Source organism: Eubalaena glacialis, chromosome 8 (assembly GCF_028564815.1).
Source record: "Eubalaena glacialis isolate mEubGla1 chromosome 8, mEubGla1.1.hap2.+ XY, whole genome shotgun sequence".
Lineage (NCBI taxonomy): Eukaryota > Metazoa > Chordata > Mammalia > Artiodactyla > Balaenidae > Eubalaena > Eubalaena glacialis.
The window spans coordinates 54,278,768-54,293,156 of record NC_083723.1 but is presented as its reverse complement, the minus strand read 5'-3'; the positions used below and the strand labels follow the sequence as shown (position 1 = coordinate 54,293,156).

At 37.7% G+C, this 14,389-nt stretch overlaps 1 protein-coding gene across 1 annotated transcript in view; it reads left to right on the top strand.

Moving 5' to 3' along the window:
• ABCB5 (ATP binding cassette subfamily B member 5) overlaps positions 1 to 12,650 on the top strand; it is a 106,048-nt gene extending 93,398 nt beyond the window's left edge. Inside the window, 4 exon segments of the mRNA XM_061197705.1 lie at positions 3,022 to 3,222; positions 5,034 to 5,240; positions 10,640 to 10,786; positions 12,453 to 12,650. Coding sequence (XP_061053688.1) covers positions 3,022 to 3,222; positions 5,034 to 5,240; positions 10,640 to 10,786; positions 12,453 to 12,650 — 753 coding nt within the window.
• Positions 12,651 to 14,389: the final 1,739 nt, after the last annotated feature.

Below are 14,389 nucleotides of genomic sequence, written 5' to 3'. Positions count from 1 at the left end.
ATATCTGATAACTGCAAAAGAGAGTGCTATAAAGACTTAAAAGCTTGTATAAATAATTGTTACGACTACAAAGGGAGAAAGGGGGTCTTGTCTTAATCAAATTTTCACCTGTTACTAAAATGTACAGATTTTATATTTAAAAATATGTGCTTCTAGTTTATTTATTTGCCTGATCCATGAGAATATTCTGGAACAAATGATTGATTTATATATTTGATTTTACTTAGACTGCAAAAGTTTTAGTCTTGGATAAAGATTTGCATTAGGATTTATTCATTTTATTCCTCTGATAACGTATGCAAAGTAAATAGTGCCCTGCTACTTCAGATGCCATTTTTTGTGGGAAATATATCTGCAAACAAAAGAGAGAAAAAGGGAACTATATTTATTAAATTATTAAATATTAAAACACATGCACATATTTAGTCACAAACTCTAAAAGACTGTGAATATTGAAAGGGAAGTAATAGGAAGATTGTATAATTTCAAAATTAGCCTCTCAATAGTAGTCTTATACATTAAACATATATTCAATTTTTCTAGACATTTTAAATTTAAAAGAATAGCTATTAGGTATATACTTAAAAGAAAATTTCCATTTAAAAGTATTTCCCTCTAGAATTTTAACAGTAGATTTATATGTATGATAGCTTAAAATAGTACATTATCACTAGAATTTCATAATTATTAAAAGGAATCCTGGTTGTTAGAAGCAAAAAGATCATGAAATTCTCAAAATAGAATACTCTAAGATACATTATTGTCAAAATAAGATTTTATACTTGTCTTTTGGAAAGTAAAGTATGTAGGAAACTTTTTTAATCTTAGGATTTAGATATATAATAATATTACTACTCATTTCTTTCTAAACATTACAGTAGAGTGATTGAGCATCTCATTGATAAATGTCCTCATAGAACTGTATACAAGACATAGAATGTGGAAATGTTCCTTATAGAGACTACAAAATTGTTATTTAATCTTTATTTTATTTAATATATGAACACTTCTAAATATCAGTCCTTATGCTTTAAAAAAGTTAAAGTCTAGTAAAACAAAATTGGCAAATATTGATAATTATTGAAGCTGGGAGATAGGCATATAGCAGTCTGTTACATATTATTCTCTCTACTTTTATAGATGTTTGAAATATTCCATAACAAAGTGTTCAAAATAGTAGGAATAAATTTTTAAACGTATTAAGTCTAGAAATCTAGAACATCTCTCTATGCCTTTCCAAAAGGCACCAGAGCATACACAGAAATAATTGCACTCTCATTATTCTGCAGTATCCTGAGGTTTTTTTAAAAACTTTTTTTTTCACAAATAATATTCATGTGTTGTAGTGGGCAAAACAGAAAGCATTGAATAAGCTAAAAATAAGCTACTACTAAACTTAATATTTTGGCATATGTCCTTCCAGGTATTTTTTTCTAATTCTAGACCTCTTAACCACATGTTAACATTTCTTTCCTTTGACAACAGAATAATTTCATTGTCAAACATTTTTTGGTACTCCTCCCCTCCACCTACCCCCGCCTCCTACCTATATACTGGGCTTGGAATATGCTGAGCATGACTATTAAACCTGACTACTTAAAATGCAGTTGATTGAGGGCAAACATGAAGTTCAAAAGAACCTAAAATCTTATGAACCAAATATATAAATGGAAAGTTCATCATCATTTAGTGATCATTCTGGAAAGTCTTTTATAAACATCCCTGGTGTACGTAAGTATTGGTTTACAAATTACCAACCACTAAAGAGATTGGAGCATAGAGAGAAAGATAAACTTTTAGGCAAGTGTCACTGCCAAAAAATGATCAATTAACAATGATAAATCTGAATTCAAAATAGAATGTATATTAACTGTAAAACATGGTCCAACCTACAAAAATAACATTTATATGTACAGTTGATGAGGACCCCAGCTATGCTGAATTAAGCAATAAATGTCTATAAAGCACAAACTAATTTTTTTTTAACTCCTGAATAATACAGAAGGTTTTTTTTTTTAATTTTATTTATTTATTTATTTATTTATTTATTTACTTTTGGCTGTGTTGGGTCTTCGTTTCTGTGCGAGGGCTTTCTCTAGTTGCGGCGAGCGGGGGCCACTCTTCATCGCGGTGCGCGGGCCTCTCACTGTCGCGGCCTCTCTTGTTGCGAAGCACAGGCTCCAGACGCGCAGGCTCAGTAGCTGTGGCTCACGGGCCCAGTTGCTCCGCGGCATGTGGGATCTTCCCAGACCAGGGCTCGAACCCGTGTCCCCTGCATTGGCAGGCAGATTCTCAACCACTGCGCCACCAGGGAAGCCCACAAACTAATTTTAATGTATTTATTTAGAGCAGCTGGTCAAACAGCTAATTTACAGATCGCACTGTGACTGGGTACTGAAGCCAAAGGAAACTAGTGATTTTAGGAACTTGGTGAAGTCCCGTAGTGAAGACAAGAACTACAGATATAAAAATCTCAACAGAAGTGACAGAAACAAATGTGCAGTCAGCAACTCTACAGAGAGGAATACGATATTTAAAATTAAAATGGTTGGACTTCCCTGGTGGCGCAGTGGTTAAGAATCCGCCTGCCAATGCAGGAGACACGGGTTCGAGCCCTGGTCCGGGAAGATCCCAGATGCCGCGGAGCAACTAAACCCGTGCGCAGCAACTACTGAGCCTGTGCTCTAGACCCCCGCGAGCCACAACTACTGAGTCCATGTGCCACAACTACTGAAGCCTGCGCACTCTAGGGCCCACAACAAGAGAAGCCACCACAATGAGAAGCCTGCACACCGCAACGAAGAGCAGCCCCCCCTCGCCGCAACTAGAGAAAGCCCGTGCGCAGCAACAAAGACCCAATGCAACCAAAAATAAATAAATAAACAAATTTATTTTAAAAATAATAAAATTAAAATGGTTGTGGAAACATGCACAATTTTCAGAAAGCACTCAGCCAATGTGCTATAATTTGTTACAGCCTTTCTAAGTCATCCTCTAAACACTGCCAACTTTCTTTCACAGGACATATGTGAAGGGAATATAGAGTTCCGAGAAGTCTCTTTCTTCTATCCATGCCGCCCAGATGTTCTAATCCTTCACAGTTTATCCCTCAGCATTGAGAAAGGGAAGACTGTAGTAGCATTTGTTGGGAGCAGTGGCTGTGGGAAAAGCACTTCTGTCCAACTTCTGCAGAAATTTTATGACCCAGTGAAAGGACAAGTGGTAAGACTGAATTCAAATACAACTTATCTGGGGGTTAGTAGGGCTATTCTTAAACATTCCCTTGGGCTTAAGCATCCTCGCTGATTTGGGGAGGGCAAACAGTGCAGTAGTTTAAAAAAAAATCTCTATGCCTTAACTAAGAGGATAAGCAAACCAATAACAGAAATGATGGATAGGACTTTGAGGCTAAGATCAAAGCTCCAAAGATTCTTCAACCATTATAGAGCAGAAATTTTGATCTTATAAGCCATGGAATTCTCTTAGAATACAGGTGTTGGAAGATGGGTGTAATATCAACATCTGGGCTCTTTTGTCACTCTGTTCTGCCTCCCTGGTTCAGGCTTCCTGCTATTCACTCTGGCCATCTCCACCTCCCAACTCTCAAAACCTTAGGCATGATTAGAGCTTCTTTGAATCAGCTCCATTAAGTTCTGCATCCTGATCTCAAAAAAATGCAACCTCTCCCTCCTTTGAACTCCAAGGACTGTTTTTCTCACCTGGCACTTTTCTTACTTTAACTTGTATTCAGATTTTCAATTATTCTTTCCCCACAACCACCACCAAATTACACACACACAAAGACAATTTCCTGTTCTGCCTTCTCCTACCCCCACAAAAAACCATAAGCCCATAAAAGTAAAAAACTGTCATGTTAGTCATTCTTCTGCTGCAATTTACAGTCTTTTCCCCATCACAGAGTCTCAAAGACTCTTTGCAAAATGGAACCGTCCAAAATGGCTGTCTTATTACAAGAGAAAACAATGAGTTAACAATGAATATGAAAATCAGGCGACATTCACCTATTTGCACATAGCATAGCACACTCCCTCCTTTAAACTCTCCAATGAGTTCCCACCACAGTTACAATAAACCAGAGTCCATACCGTCAAATCAAGGTCGTTCATGATCTGGCCCCTGCCTCTCTCTCCAAACTCCTCTCCTATCCCTCCTACCTCGTTGTGCACTGTGTGTCAGTCTCACTGGCTTCTTTATGTCCTTTAAACTCACTGTGGACCTTTGTTCTTGCTATTCCCCTGCTTCGAATGTTCTTACTCTAACTTCTTTGCCAATGTCTTCTCATCATTCATGTCTCAGTCTAAATGCTACTTCCTTAGATAGAATATAATGCATCCACTCGCCCCCTTCCCAAATCCTCACCACACCCTTAGTCACCCTCTATCCCATTATCTTGTCTTCATGACACTTTCTTTTTCTGATGTTATTGAGTTGTTTGTGTGCTTATTGCCTGCCTCTCTCCACCAGAATATAAGCTACAGGAGGGTAAGAGCTTTGTCTTGTTTATTACTGTTTCCCCAGTGTCTGAAGAGTCCCCATCACATAATAGGTATGCTCATCAAATGTCACTTGAATTTTGTTATACGTCCATGTGAATAAAAATGGCTTTGTACAAAATGACTTATTTCTACATGTGGACTACTGTATCAATCTGCACCTACTCTCTCACCAGGCTTTAATAAAGTGGGGTCCTGTTGCAGTGGAGGTTGGTATTTTTTCATCTGACTTCAGTACAGAGCACCAGACATTATTCTAGACTCTGAGCAGGTCTCTAGAATATATAGCCATTCCTAGAAATGTCAAGTAAGTTTAGGAGTTGGTACTTTAGTCAGTTACATGCTGTCTGCTTCTATACAACATATGATTTATGAACCTTCCTTGGGTAACATTATACTATGAAACAGCTTGAATTCCTAACCTTCTTGTTATGATTTGTATACGTTTGAATACAGTGAACCGTAGCATGATACAGTTGTTGGATCTTCACATACCATTTTCTGTTCTGCTTTTGGCAGCTCTTTGATGGTGTGGATGCAAAGGAATTGAACGTACAGTGGCTCCGTTCCCAAATAGCAATCGTTTCTCAAGAGCCTGTGCTATTCAACTGTAGCATTGCTGAGAACATTGCCTATGGTGATAACAGCCGTGTCGTGCCATTGAATGAGATAAAAGAAGTAGCAAATGCAGCAAATATCCACTCTCTTATTGAGAGTCTCCCTGAGGTAAGAAAATGTCTGAAATCTTGAACTACAAAGCTGTCAAGTAAGCCCAAGTATTTTATTGGGCCTAAGTGGTTATTTTTATGTGCTCCATGGATTATACAATTTAGTTATTGCTAGCATCTAATGTAAAGTTAGATATAAAAGGCAAAATTTGAGATTTTTGTGTGACTATTTTTTCCAAGACCAAACTGTATTAATATTCACTGAATTAATTTTCATATTTTGATTCTACACCTTCTATGCATTTATACTCTGCCATGTCTACACCACCATCATCCCCCTCTGGACAACCTTAGTAGCCTCTTAATCTATTTTCCTGCTTCCAGTCTTGCCCCTTTATAATTCTTCCTCACAGCAACTGGAAGGATCTTTTAAAAACATAAAGTAAATCATACCCCTCCCTGCTTAAAACCTCCTAATGGCATCCCTTTGCACGAAGAATGAAGTCAAAACTCCTTATGTGGCTGGCAAGGCCTTCTATGATCTGGCCCTGCTTGCCTCTCCAGCTCCTTGCTCATCATGTGCTCCCTCTCCTCCAGCAACACTGGCTTCTTTCTGTCTCATCAATTGGCCAAGTTCTTCCCTACCACAGGACATTTACATTTGCTATTTCTTCAGCTGGGGCCTCCCTTCCTCTGGCTCTTTGAAGAGCCAGCTCCTTAACTTTCAAGATCTTTCAGATGTCACTCTTGCAGAGGCCTTCCTCGGCCACCTTATTTGAAAGAGTCCCCACCAGCCCTTATAGCCTATCACATAGTCTTCAGGGCACTCATCACAGTCTAAAATTACCCTGGTGCTTATTGACTTGTTTAGGGCCTCCTTTTCCCACTAGAGTGTTAAGTAAATGCCTGCCATTTTTGTCACCTCTCTGTATCGGCTGTGATGGCTGACACAAAATCTCAGAAAAGTTAAAAATCTTGGCTAACTGTAGAGAAGCCTTTAGCATAGCAAGCATTGATACAAATCTAGAAGTACTGCATAGAGACACTGTAATTGCAGCTTAAGTTCTTGCAATACCTGTTTAAACCTACATACACACATAGATAAAATAAAAATATAGATACCTACTTTTGATTGGAAACAATTTTTATAATGTGATTTTCTAGCTCACTTTAAAAGGAAATGCCAAAGTTTAGTAAGCATTATATCAAACAACTAATCTAGTGCCCTGTTCTTTGGGGGAGGATTCTGGTCACCATACTCTCTTTTATACTACTAGATCTTCCCTCACCATCTCCTGTCCACACTAATTGATGCCTCTAACTATAAATGGGCCATTAATACAATTTCCCTAACTCCAGTAAGGTTCTTCATTACTACCTATAATAGAAGGAGTGACATATTTTTATCAATATTGTGACCCTATATCTTTCCCTTTTTTTACTAAGGCATTCACTGCGTTATTGAATCAGGGTCAGATTATTATCCACATACTCCTGATAGGTTTTTTTCTTTAATTTATATATGGTAAAATGCTATCCATTTTATATTTGTACCATTTGACTTTTGTCCTTAAATTGCTTATTATCTTTCATTCTTTTCATTGTACTATTTCTCAGATTTACCCAAAACTACATACTGCAGAGATTCAGTGTGCTTTTTACAATAAACTTTGAGAATCAAGATAATGTTATTTCCAAAAGAAAGAATAGCTTGTTTCTCAGTGTTTTTAACTTTAGTTTACCTTCATATCACTGTTACCCCTAAAATATATACAACCATAGAGAAATCTGGTGCCAAAATATCATTCTGGAATAGGACAGTGGAACTACTAGTCTAGCAGCAATGAAAATGACCATTTGGAGTGAAGAGAAGATAGGGAATTTGGGAGATCACTTAGGAGCTATTTCCAGGGTTAAGTTATGAAGGCCTGAATTAATAATTATAAAGTGAAGTAAAACAAGGAAAAGGGTGTAAAAGATATCATAAAAGTGGATTGTCAGGACTTAGCTTAAGGTTGTCTGTAGAAAGTGAGCAAGAAAGTACATAATACACTGGGCAGCTTGCTGGAATAAAAACACACAGAGCATATGGTGAGAGTACAGAAGAAGGAATGACAAAGTCTCCTTTTTTTTTTTTTTTTTTTAACCATGCAACAAAACCATTATTAACATTTTGAACAGGTTCAGCTATTACTAAAACTGGTAACTTCTAATCTTAAATTGGGGCAAATGGCTAGAGTACAGAGTGATGCCATCATTGGGCATTATGAATGCAAGACTGAGTAATTAACAGCCACCCCTCAGACAGAGGACCAGGTGCAGGGTCGACTCTTTCTAGATGCTGTAATCAGAAAGAGTGCGGCCGTCTTCCAGCTGTTTGCCTGCAAAGATGAGCCTCTGCTGATCAGGGGGGATGCCTTCTTTATGCTCAATCTTGGCCTTCATGTTCTCGATGGTGTCACTGGAGCTCAGAGAAAACCACACAGAGGATGTTGCTTTGAACTGGGTTTTGAAGAATGAGTATTTCACTAGGCAGAGAGGGGACAACACCATTCTTAGGAGACAGAATAAGCTCATGAAGAAACACATATATGTGAAAGGGTTTTAGGTATTTGGGGGAAGATAAATTTAAAATTCTGAGCATAAAGCATAAACTGGGGAATTGAGAAGAAGAAGCCAAACAAAATATGCACATGGACTAAATGCAAAGGTTCTGATTTACCAGGCTAAGTTTGGAAATAGGAAACCGCTAGACATTTTTAGGCAGAGAAATGACATGATCAAATTTTTAAAGAAAATAATTGCATTTGAAGCTCAGCCTTTTGTTTGCTCATTCAAGAGGCTCTGTGGTCTCTGTGGCAATGGCATAGACTGCATGAAAGGGGCAAGTCCTGGTACATTACAACAGTCTAGATGAGAGAAATTCAGGTCCACATTTTCTTTCCCCCAGTTCCAATTTCCAAAAGTTCTTAAACTCCATGCCCTCCTCTCCCCTCCACACACAAAGACCATGTGTTTGATGTCAATTTGTTGGGTGGCCAAAATGATGTGAGGATTTATGAAATCTTTATTTGTCCTACTTAGAATGAATTGTCAAATATTTCTACAGAAATATTCATATATTTGATTACTGGTTGCTACCCAGCCCTTTCTGGGGGTGTTAAATAATATATATCACATATTAAATATAAATAATATATAGTATGTACAATTTACAGTATATTTTCTTCTAAAGTTAAAAAAAAAAAAAAAGACTTCTTAAACAAATATAGCCCTGTGGGTTTCAGATAAAGGATTATGGACCTATCTGGCAGATCAAGGCAGGAGGGTGAATAGCAGAGCGTCAACCCAGAGCGTGCTAAGGGTAACACATCTATGGTATGTGCCATGGAGATGACCTGCAGGCATTTGGAAATATCAGCCTGGAAGACGAGTTGACATAACACTGACTTGGTCTTGAGGATCCAGGTGTAGATGTCCCCTAGTGGCCACAATTTCACACGGTGGCAGCTCTCAGTCAAGCCACATCATGTCTCCCGCTGGAACCACCCTGAAACTCCTTTCCAGGGCCTGCAGGGAATCTCCAGAATGCAGTTGGTTTAGGATTAGACTCTTTCTGATGTTCCCTCCAGGATCCAACTGGTATTTAGACCCAGGTTCACATTGAACAGCCATTGCCCCTTGAGTGTCTCATAAAACAGGTGATTTCAGGGCACTCACTATCCCAGTGTTGGCCAGAAAATTTAGATTTTCGGTTTAAACAGGAAAGAATGAAATCCTATAGTTCTTCATTAAAAACAAACAAAAAAGCAAAAACCTTCAGTTTAAGTGTCTGAAAATGGTTGCTATTGAGACAACGTGTATAGTCACATTTATAATCTGTTCTGCCTAATGATGGGCAAAAACATCTGAACTGTATTTTCAACCAATTCATTCTTGAGACTTACATCTCCCTGCAAGCCAGAGAAGGCCAAGAGATGCAAAGTGATTTCTAAGCTAGTATTGTATCTTCTTCAGCTATAATAGAGGAATCCACATACAATTTAAGCTGGACTGGCAGAAAGAGCTACAAGCCCATTATCATCCCCACCCAATCCTCTCTCAATTTTTGGCTTAAGATTGAATTCTCTAATTAGATGGGAACTTTGCAGTGTGTGGAAATGAACTCCAGAGTTTTACCTGATTATCTGTAGGCCTATGATTCCAATTTTAATAAAATGCATTTTAGGAGGAAGAGACCCAGCGTGCTGGGAGTCCCAGATAAAATCGCAGAGGAGCTAGCTAAAGTCTGTTTTCTTCATAGAGCATTCACTTCAGAAAAGATGCTTTTACTGGGCGTTAGTAATTCCGATACCCATTGTTTGATATAAAGTAAGCAACTGAGCATTTTAAGTTGAAAAATGAACTTTGAGATGAAGCAGACACATTTGTTATAAAGTTATATCATAGGCTCTCTCGAAACCCACTCTGCTGGAAAGGCACCTCCTGAAGGCAGCCAGGTATGGAGGGAAAGCAATTGAATCAGGCTTCTCCAGGGCACTAAGACAAATAGCACATCAGTCATGTGCTGCATCTTCTCTATAATGCTGCTACAGGATCCACCTTTAGAAGGCTGTACACTTGGAGTCACTTTCCCAGTGGAGCTCATCCATCCACACATCCTTGTCTGGGTACCAATGGCATGTATTTCTCAGACAACTGGCAAGCGCTACTAGAAAGCAGTGTGAAACCTTGGAGGGAAGCAGAGTTAACAGGACAATCTAGAAAGCAAGTGGGAGCCTGCTTGCTGATCCACTGTGATTTAGGATGGCTTCAGGATAAGTGAAAAACTTCCTTTACCCTTCCATGGAGGGTAATACTGAAAAAGGGGTCATTAGTATGTAGGAGAGTGTAGAAACATTGTGAAGTGCTAAATGTCACTATCATGGCCTGAAAAGGTGAATGGACTGTCTCAAGATGTCAGCCTAACTTACTGCTAGGATGATACCTGCACCTCTGAGAAGGGCATCATGGCATCTGGAGAGATGTGCCCATAGAGTGTTGGTGAAAGTCAAAGTTAAGGAACCCAATGATTTCCTTTAAAATGATACTTTAAATCATTTTGATCTGAAAACAGAAGACAATTTAACTTAATGGGGAAAGATTTGTGCTTACTGGGAACTTTTTTTCCCTAATAATTTTTTTTCTTATGCTTTAATTTGAACAATTCCTTTGTAGAAGCACAATGGCAAAGGTCTACTGTTTGTGATCAGATTAGATATGTAAATGAGATGGTAGTGTTTACTGCTGGTTTAGCATTTATTTGCAACAAAGCCCAAGAATAGATTTTAGTACTTGTTGGGACACAAATTTTAGAGAGTAGCAAAATTTGAAATATTTAGATGGCTCTCGCCCACAGTTGCCATGTTAATTTAAATAACCAAGCCTTGCTTTCTTAATTGCATGTTCCTGTAATAGAAATACAGCACACAAGTTGGACTGAAAGGAACACAGCTTTGTGGTGGCCAGAAACAAAGACTAGCTATTGCAAGGGCTCTTCTCCGAAAACCAAAAATTTTATTGTTGGATGAGGCCACTTCAGCCCTTGATAATGAGAGTGAAAAGGTAACATCCTCTTCTTTCATCTCAGAATGTAATATGAAATATGAGAGTGGAGTATTGTGGAAGAAATCAAGGTCAGTTTGGGGAAGAAAGGCCTGGAGAGAATTGTAGTCAGAGGGTCACCAGTTGTTAATTAAGGTTTTGGCCTTTATAAAAAGGTTAGAGGCTGGTGGGGAGGTGGGAGAGAGTTGGGACACAGGGCATCTCATGTTTTAGAAGGGTTTTCTCGTTTGAATTGGTCTCATTATCAAAAGGGACCCAATTCTTGAAATGTTTCTCCACTCAAGGAAAAAGCCCAATGAAAATTACTTTCCTGTTTTATTATTATTTTAATGATAACAAACAAAATAATAAGGCAATCTACATATATAAAAGAGTGATCTACACTGCAATATCGGAGCCTGCTAGTTACCCCACCTTCTATAGACTATTAGCTCTGTTTGAGAAGGAAACAAGGGGGCAAACAGACATGTAACAATAAACCGACACTGCAAGGTCCTTCAGATGTTTAATTTCACTATGTCCTTGTCCCCTAATAGTTCTTGCATATAGCATGTTCTTATTTGTTAAATGAATGTTGGTTGAATGAATTATAATCTTTCATATTTATCAAGTGCTTATTATATACTACTATCTCAATCCTCACAACAACTTGATGAATTAGCTTATTTTATGCTCATTTTACAGATCAGCACACTAAGGCTTAGAAAAGTTAAGAAACTTCCCTAAATTTTAATAGACGGTGTCTGACCTAAGATCCCATGTGATTAATCACCACACAATTGCTATTTGTAGATGATTATCATTCTTTATTTCCAAGGAGCCAGTGTGTTATGAAAGAAAAAAATGGGACTTTTGGAACCAGACATATTTGGGCTGTAATCCTGGATTCATCAGTTACTAGCAGTATGACCTAGGTCAAGGGACCTGGACTTTTCAAATCTTGGTTTACTCATCAGGGAAATGAAAATAATCCTCACAGAGTTACTGAAAGGATTTAAATGAAATATCCATCATTGGAATATTTTATATACTCAGCCAATATTGGTTTTCACCCTCCACTTTCATTTCTTTTTTGTTGTTGTTGTTTTGTTTTTGGTCGTGCTTCATGGCATGCAGGATCTTAGTTCCCCAACCAGGGACTGAACCCATGCCCCCTGCAGTGAAAGCGCAGAGTCCTAACCACTGGACCGCCAGGGAATTCCCTCATTTCTCTTATACAGCATTATAACCTCATTGTAGCTGAGATGCTGTTTTAGCCAGGACAGTTTTACAACTAAATACTAAAAAAAAAGAAGAAAAAAACCAACACAAACAAATAAAAAAATAAAACTGTGAGAAGAAATGAAGTAAGTAAATTAGACAATTCCACTTGGGTATGGAAATACTACTTTCCGGCTTTGACTTTGGAACCACTTACTTACACAAATAACCATCTAATTTTTATTCATTGTCATGAAAGCTCTTCCAATTAAAAGTCTTACTTAATGTGTCTATAATTACTATTTCTAGATTTCTATTGAGTAGGGTATTTCACAAAGTAGGGTAGTTCCCTTGGAGATAAGCAAATACACAATGAATGTTATTAGATTACCTTAATTAATTTGACTTGTGCAAGTTTATTAGCATTTAACCCAAGGTAGCAATCACAGGTCCTTCTCTCTTCCAGGTGGTTCAGCATGCCCTTGATAAGGCCAGTAAGGGGAGGACGTGCCTAGTGGTAGCTCACAGACTCTCCACAATACAGAATGCAGATTTGATAGTGGTTCTGCACAATGGAAAAATGAAGGAACAAGGAGCTCATCAAGAGCTCCTGAGAAATCGAGACATATATTTTAAATTAGTAAATGCACAGTCAGTGCAGTGAAGCTGTTGGAGTTAACACATATTTTGATCTTTGTGTAATGCAAAGAATAATTAGTAATTAGTAGGAATTAGGAATTACTTAGTAATTATTTGGCATGCTTTGGTCTCCTTTATTGCATGTATCAATAGAATCATGCTATTCAAGTACAGACATGTTCTGTTTACACACCATCTTCCCTTCAGATTTTTAAAAGGAAACAAAAATTACTAAATTCATTTAAGTGAGATAATCCCTGTATCCCTCACTTTAGAAAAAGCACATTTGCTTATAAAGCAATTTGCTGCAAAGTGAATATTTTCCTTTCAACTTCCGCTATAAAATTGGGAATATATTCCCAGAGGGAAAAATCACCCAGTTAACTAAATTAAAAGATTTTAGCAAAGAGGGAGTAAGATGTAGTTGGGCCTCTGGCATTGCAGGGAGAATGATTTTAATTTGGAACTTCCCAAATTTTATAGCAAATTAGAGTACTTTGAGGTAGTCCTTTACTCCAGACCATAGGACGTTCTCTCATAATATCTCTCAATGCTTCTTTCAGTGACTATCCACTGTTTCCCAAAATTCCATTATATTCCTTTGTCAGGGGGATAGGGAGAATTACAATGTAAAATTTCTGGCAGAATTCGGTAGTTATCTTCCACTTCAGTAAGTGAAATGCCTTACATGATCCATTCTGAAGATTCCATTATTCCAAGCTTTCGGTTTGGCAGAATAAGTCACAAGCTTACCTGTATATGAACACTTATTTACTTAAAATAAGAGCTACTTTTATTACGGATGAAAATTTTTAAATGCCTTTCTCTATTACTATTCAATCAAGTAATTTGTTTAAACTTTATATGTCCTTTATTTTATGTAATATATGTATGATTTTAAAATTCTGTGTAAATAACAATATTGGTAAACTGAATCATGTTTTCCATTTACTTAAATATGTAATTTCATCTAATGATTTATCTCCATTCTTAATTGTATTTTCTTCCATTTACAGTGATATTTACAACCAGCCTCTCTAAAGTACCCTCTGCCAGTAATCTGAAATCTTGTGAAAAAAATTAAAACCATTTGTGTCTTATGCCACTTTTTAGAAAATGCAAAATAAAAATAGGCTTGGGGGATCGAGAACCAGATTATTGTTTAAAAGCGTTGGCACTGAAAGCCTGTGGCCCCTTTGCTATGTGTGGATGTAGAGCCCTTGGTGTTTTCTTTCCAGAGTAGGGTGGGAAGGAGGGAAAGGGCAATATGATATGGATATGCTTAATTCCTCAGAGCAGGAGCAGCCCAGGCTCCAAGTCTGTAATGCCTCCTAGATTAGCAAATACCTGCAATGCCTACTTTCCCCTTGAGCCTATCCATAGCAATCCTACCGTCATACCTACAGATGTCAGAGAAACACTTTCCTTTCTAATTAATAGCCCTGTCTAATTTTTTATTTGCATTTTTATTTCAAAAGATTTTGAAGGATGCTCCACAAGCAGCATTCTCTTAAAGTCACTGCCTTCACGGGAACAAGCAACCATGCTGAGAATTAAGGTCCCAGATAGTATACAAGGATCTGTGGGGTTATCAGCTGATGAAGGCAGAAAATAAGTAGAGGCCAGCTGCTTTTAGGGACTGCCACAGTTTAAAAGTTTAAAATTGCTGTACTGTTCTTAAAATGGTTTTAAAATATATCATTTTATTTAAAACACTAGTATTAATAGAACCAAGGCACCCCATCCCCAAAATTATTCCAGCCA